At 36.1% G+C, this 6,323-nt stretch overlaps 1 protein-coding gene across 1 annotated transcript; it reads right to left on the bottom strand.

Annotated features, from left to right (window-relative positions):
- Positions 1 to 4,171: 4,171 nt before the first annotated feature.
- On the bottom strand, positions 4,172 to 6,219 carry LOC128864583 (circumsporozoite protein-like). The gene is made up of 2 exons (XM_054104327.1): positions 6,108 to 6,219; positions 4,172 to 6,017 (listed from the first exon to the last, which is right to left on the bottom strand). Exons 1-2 carry the CDS (start codon positions 6,136 to 6,138, stop codon positions 5,509 to 5,511), a joined length of 540 nt encoding a protein of 179 aa, XP_053960302.1. The 5' UTR covers positions 6,139 to 6,219; the 3' UTR covers positions 4,172 to 5,508.
- Positions 6,220 to 6,323: the final 104 nt, after the last annotated feature.

Below are 6,323 nucleotides of genomic sequence, written 5' to 3'. Positions count from 1 at the left end.
GATAAATTTAAATCTAATTCGTTAGTTTAAATGTAAAAATAACAATTGGAAAATTTTTTTAAATGTTTTTGGAAATTTTCGTAGGAACATTTGTGAAATTATAATGAAAAAATATGGTAAAGAAAATTCAAAAATATGAGAAAAAATGTAAAAATAAGTTTTTGAATTTTTCGTCTTTCAATTTTCTTGAAGATTTTCATGGACTTTATTTCAAAAACAATTGTCAAAAGTAGTTGGAGATTTTTTTTTTAATATTTTTTTCAAATTCTTTCATTGGCTATCCAGTAAGAATTAAAAAAAAAACTGGAAAATAATTTTTGAAATTTTCGTCTTTCAGTATTCTTGAAAATGTTCATGGGGCTTATTCCAAAAAAAGTAATTGTAATGAAGGCCATTTAAATCGTTTTTACAGTCATAAGTTAACTAATATTATTAACCGCAACTAACCACTTTTTATTTCATAGTATCAATTTGACTAATGGTTGACTGGATATTGATAGTCGAAAAATAAAAAAAAACATTTTTCACATTTTTTCGATAGAATTGTTAAAAAAATGTTTTGTTTTTTGTGAACCCTCTTGATATTCTCCATTTTCTTGATTGAAGCGAGCAGTTTTAAGCGATTTTAATCGAGTTTAACAAAGCATACCAGTCGTTTCTTTCCCGTGTTAACCAGTGCCAGTTGGATACAACCAGTGAAGTCAAGCTCTTCCCCACCTGACCTTTGCTTTCTGTGCAACCACTAGCTGGTACCGCATCGAATTATTATTATTATTATTATTAGAAGGCCATTACGCACTGCGACCAGAGTTGATCTATTGGGGAAGGCCTATTTTTGTTACCTTCGAGTTTTAGGCAATTTAGATTTTAGCACAATTTTGGGTTTGTTGTTCCAAATATTGCATAAAGATACTACGGTACAACCAAAGTGGTGAAGTCTTTGTCTGCCTAATGCAGGACATTCACAAAGCACCTGTTCTGAGCTTTCTATCTCCATTTCGCAAAAGCGGCAGACATTGGTCTCAGATAGACTAAGATTGTTTAAATGATACCTCAGGCTGCAGTGACCTGTAAGATATCCTGTTAAAAGACGCAGATCTACTCTGCTTAGTGAGAGTAGCTTGTCAGATATTCCTTTGCTGGGACTTGGAAATTGTTTGGCTTGACGCTGAGCGGCACACTTAGGCCAGTGTGCAGCAAATTTCCTTTCCTCCTATTTCCTAAGAAATTCATTTATGTGGCTTTTTGTGAGTCCACAGAAAGACTCAGGAGTTGCATATTTGCTCCTCGTTTTGCAACGTGATCAGCCATTTCGTTTCCCTCATGCCCTACATGTCCTGGAATCCAGCCTAGTATTACTATGTTGAGATTCCCTAATGTGTTGAGAAGGTTTAGACAATCATTTGACAATTTAAAGGTGATAGTTGTGAATAGAGGCTTTTAGAGGCGCTTAGTTATCTGAAGGTATATAAATGTGAGTACCTCTCATTTTCCTGAGAACTCTCTCACACATATTTCATGGAATATTGGTGGGTAGAGTCCCGTTGGAATCGATTTTTTGAATTAGGGCCCATTGATTCTTGCCCCTGCTCTACCATTTTCCAATTTGGGCCCATCAGTTCTCCAACCTGTACGTTCGTTAATAATAGCTTGGAAGTTTCTGTAGAGTATTGGTTTGGGCGACAGCATGTCATCCCAGTGAAGAACGGGTTTATGTAGGAAGTCTTCTAGGATCTTTAAATGTCCTTCCCGCATCGAATGCTTTCATGGCCATAGCGTTTTCATACGTTCGGAAGACATGACCTAGCCAGCGGAGCCGCTGGATCTTTATTCAATACATGACTACTTATTTATTATCGTGAAGCTCATACTGCTCATTGTCCCATCGCCTGCGATACTCGCCGTCACCAACGTGCAAAGATCTAAAACTCCTCCGTAGAATCTTTCTCTCAAATACTCCATGCGACCATTTGCATAAGGACAATTCAGCATCATCACCTCCTTTGGCACTACAGCTCTTTATGAGCTTTGGTCTGCTACACGTGGCACCCCAATACAACTCTATCGCTTGCGACTTTTTTCCAATGCTTATGCCTTTATTTTTCCATGTTCCTTATGCCCTACTCTAGTTCGTCGGCCCTTCTTGTTCGCAGTATTTCCCTTGCTTTAGTGTTGAACGCACTGGCTTCTTCTTTAAGTTTCTTCTGCGCCCTCATACCGTCCATTATTCTTATATGACCCAGCCATCTTAACCGGTGAGCTTTGATGAAACGTATAACAAATTCGCTATTTATAAGCTGGTCAGCTCATCTTTCCACCTTGAACGTCACTCGCCGTGATCTATGATTGCTCCAAAATTTTTCTGAGTGTTTTTCGTTCGAAGGTTTGCAGTTTTGCTTTATCTGGGCATGAAGGAACATTTATAACTAAGCTAATATTTTTATTTTATTTTTTCAATATAGAGCAAAAAAGGGAAGTATTGAAAACTTTTTACTTCACCTATAGTCCGTGAGCCAGGTGCTAATTTTTGTCAGTCATTTCCTCTCAGTCGATAATTCGTAAAATGCCTCAGATAGTTGCATTATGAAGGGTTGTGAACGTCAGCTGCGGCTCCGAGGGTGGGTTGAGCAGTTATAGCCACCCTCGCACGTAAAAAAAAAAATTATTTTTAGTCATTTCCTCCCGATTAAAACATTGATCAAATTAAAGTTAGACTAATATTTTGAAGAAATAAAATCGTCAGCTGATTATAAAGTGGTGGATTATACGTCAGCTGGTCACACAAATATGGAAAAAAAAATATTTTTTCAGTGATTTCCTCCCAAACGAAAATTTATCAGATGATAGTTTATGTATTGTTTTTAATAAATAAATAAGTCAGCTGGCTATATGTCGGTGGAATGTGCGTCAGCTGATTCCCTGAAGGTGTAACGTAGGAGCTAGTCGGAAACATTTATAGCCTAAGTAAATGTATCAGCTGACGAGTTTTCCCCCAACATACTGCCAGCTGATTTGTTTTATTACTTACAGGATCATTTCAACAATCCGCACAAACATTTCTTTTCGGGAGGAAATGACGTACTTGAAGTTATTCAACATTACATTTAATGTGCAAACTGAAATGTATAATTTTATGGCAATGTTTCGATTAAATAAAATTTTTTATGGGAACTTTCCGATTCTTAAGAATAGAAATAAATAAATATTTTGTTAAGCAAATCAACTAATTTATAATAATGGAAATTGGAAACATTTCAAAAAGAGTATTGCAAATGATGAATCATGAATGATGAAAATTGGAAACATTTTAAAAAAAGTATTGCAAATGATGAATCATGAATGATTTTGCAATTTGTGCAAACAGAGCAAAAGTCATTATCATTGCCTTTGATAGATACATTTTCCCATCGATTAAAGACACTGAGCATAAACTCCGAGGTATGGAACAAGTAAACTTCCGTATCGATGGTCCAGATCAAGTGCGAAAAAAAGATTTCGGAAGGAAGAAAACATTCAGCATTTTAAAATAACAACTGGCCTTCCACGTGTAAATGGTCAAGTGGAAAGGTTAAATGGCATTATAACAGGTGTATTATCAAAATTAAGTAAAGACGATCCAACGAAGTGGTACAAGTACGTCGACAGAGTACAGCAATTCATTAACTCCACATATAATCGAAGCATTGACATGACACCGTTCGAGTTCCTGACAGGCGTTAGAATGCGGACAATCGACGATTTTAACATCAAAACTCTGATAGAAGAAGAGATGCGACAACAATACTTAGATAAGAGAGATGAGGTGAGACAACATGCAAAAAAGCAAATTTTGAACATGCAAACAGAAAATAAAAAAACATATAACCTTCGACGCAAAGAAGCTAAAAAGTATGCAATTAACGATTTGGTGGCAATAAAACGCACACAGTTGGGTGGTGGACTCAAACTGAAAGCTAAATATCTGGGTCCATACCGTGTAGTGAAGGTGAAGCCAAAAGATACATACGATGTTGTAAAAGCGGGGCAATGTGAAGGTCCGACGCCGACTTCCATACAAATTTGAATATCTTCTGCAATATTACCCATATTGGCTAACATAATTATTAATACGTCAGTATCCGAGCAACGAATCGTTACATTTGCATTAAAATTTAACTGGCAAACGTGGAAAATTATTTTTGTGTCGGCTTCTTCGTGAGCTCGACACGAAAGTGTTTTTTCTACCGTTTTTACCACTTTAGAATCTGTAACTACGTACTTAAAACAATCGTCAGCATTGACATAAATTATTTTACAATATTATTAATATATGGTGCCATATAATTTTCTTCCCAATTTTCAATAAAAAACTGTACAAGTGCTTCTTTAAAGTTGGTATTTTTTAACTCAATTGAAAAATCTTTTTTTCGCACTTGATCTGGACCATCGATACGGAAGTTTACTTGTTCCATACCTCGGAGTTTATGCTCAGTGTCTTTAATCGATGGGAAAATGTATCTATCAAAGGCAATGATAATGACTTTTGCTCTGTTTGCACAAATTGCAAAATCATTCATGATTCATCATTTGCAATACTTTTCTTAAAATGTTTCCAATTTTCATCATTCATGATTCATCATTTGCAATACTCTTTTTGAAATGTTTCCAATTTCCATTATTATAAATTAGTTGATTTGCTTAACAAAATATTTATTTATTTCTATTCTTAAGAATCGGAAAGTTCCCATAAAAAATTTTATTTAATCGAAACATTGCCATAAAATTATACATTTCAGTTTGCACATTAAATGTAATGTTGAATAACTTCAAGTACGTCATTTCCTCCCGAAAAGAAATGTTTGTGCGGATTGTTGAAATGATCCTGTAAGTAATAAAACAAATCAGCTGGCAGTATGTTGGGGGAAAACTCGTCAGCTGATACATTTACTTAGGCTATAAATGTTTCCGACTAGCTCCTACGTTACACCTTCAGGGAATCAGCTGACGCACATTCCACCGACATATAGCCAGCTGACTTATTTATTTATTAAAAACAATACATAAACTATCATCTGATAAATTTTCGTTTGGGAGGAAATCACTGAAAAAATATTTTTTTTTCCATATTTGTGTGACCAGCTGACGTATAATCCACCACTTTATAATCAGCTGACGATTTTATTTCTTCAAAATATTAGTCTAACTTTAATTTGATCAATGTTTTAATCGGGAGGAAATGACTAAAAATAATTTTTTTTTTTACGTGCGAGGGTGGCTATAACTGCTCAACCCACCCTCGGAGCCGCAGCTGACGTTCACAACCCTTCATAATGCAACTATCTGAGGTAGTTTACGAGATATCGACTGAGAGGAACTTGGTCGTGAAAATCTGTCGCTGGCATACGGACTACTAGGATATTGCAAAGAGTCCTCTTATATCATTTTGAAAAATATCTTTAATTTTAGTAATTTTTTTTTATGCACTGACAAATATAGTATTGATCACTACATGCACAATCACGAATTTGCTTACGCCATTAAGTCTTCCATTTCTTCCACCATGGCAGCTTCGCTCACAACTTGCGCTTCCTCCGGAGCATTGCCAGTAATATCACCTGCGGTATTTCCATTACCATTGCCTTGCTCACTTCCACCTCCATTTGCGGGTGGGTTTTTATTACCGGCTTCTGGAGGATTTCCATTACCGACTTCTGGAAGATTTCCATTACCGACTTCTGGAAGATTTCCATTACCGACTTCTGGAGGATTTCCATTACCGGCTTCGGCGTTAGTTTGAGGCACACTTTGAGGATTTGAGGCAGTAGGGGCCTGAGATGGTTCCACTTTGTTGGGAGATAATAAGATAACAACGAGAGGTGGTTGTGCTGTTGGTCGAATACCAGAAATTCCGCCAAACAGTGGATTCATACCCAGTTCTGATAATTTTTGGATGATAAAGTTATGGAAAAATTTTGGCCTTCTTGCTATTAGGTCTGATGAATCTGCGACAGCGAAAGAAAAGGTCGCCCAAGTTATCGCTGAAAGCAAAACAAAAAATAAGATTTTGTACAAATACAAATACTAAATTTTGTTAAATTACCAACTTTAGGGCCTGCCTAACCACTTACCCACAACGCAGAGAAAATACTTAACAGCCATGGTTCAGAAGTTCAGGTAAAGCGAAGTGTTTACTGACTGGATGCCTAACATCACTGTTGGCGCTTATATAGTCTATTGTGCGCATAATTCACTAAATGTCCACTACTGCACTAAATACTCCAGTTTTGCTGCTATTAAATCTTTTATTAAAACTTTACGACTTTGACAGCTTTTTCATTCAAATT

The sequence above is a fragment of the Anastrepha ludens genome, chromosome 5 (genome assembly GCF_028408465.1).
Source record: "Anastrepha ludens isolate Willacy chromosome 5, idAnaLude1.1, whole genome shotgun sequence".
NCBI classification, from domain to species: Eukaryota; Metazoa; Arthropoda; class Insecta; order Diptera; family Tephritidae; genus Anastrepha; species Anastrepha ludens.
Note: the sequence above shows the minus strand (reverse complement) of the source record. Positions and strands in the feature narration are given on the sequence as shown.

Excerpts from the sequence above, each read along its gene's own strand:
- LOC128864583 (XM_054104327.1), bottom strand. The coding sequence starts at position 6,138 with ATGGCTGTTAAGTATTTTCTCTGCGTTGTGG. Across the intron at positions 6,018-6,107 it reads GTATTTTCTCTGCGTTGTGG|CGATAACTTGGGCGACCTTT; the intron begins GTAAGTGGTTAG and ends TTTTGCTTTCAG.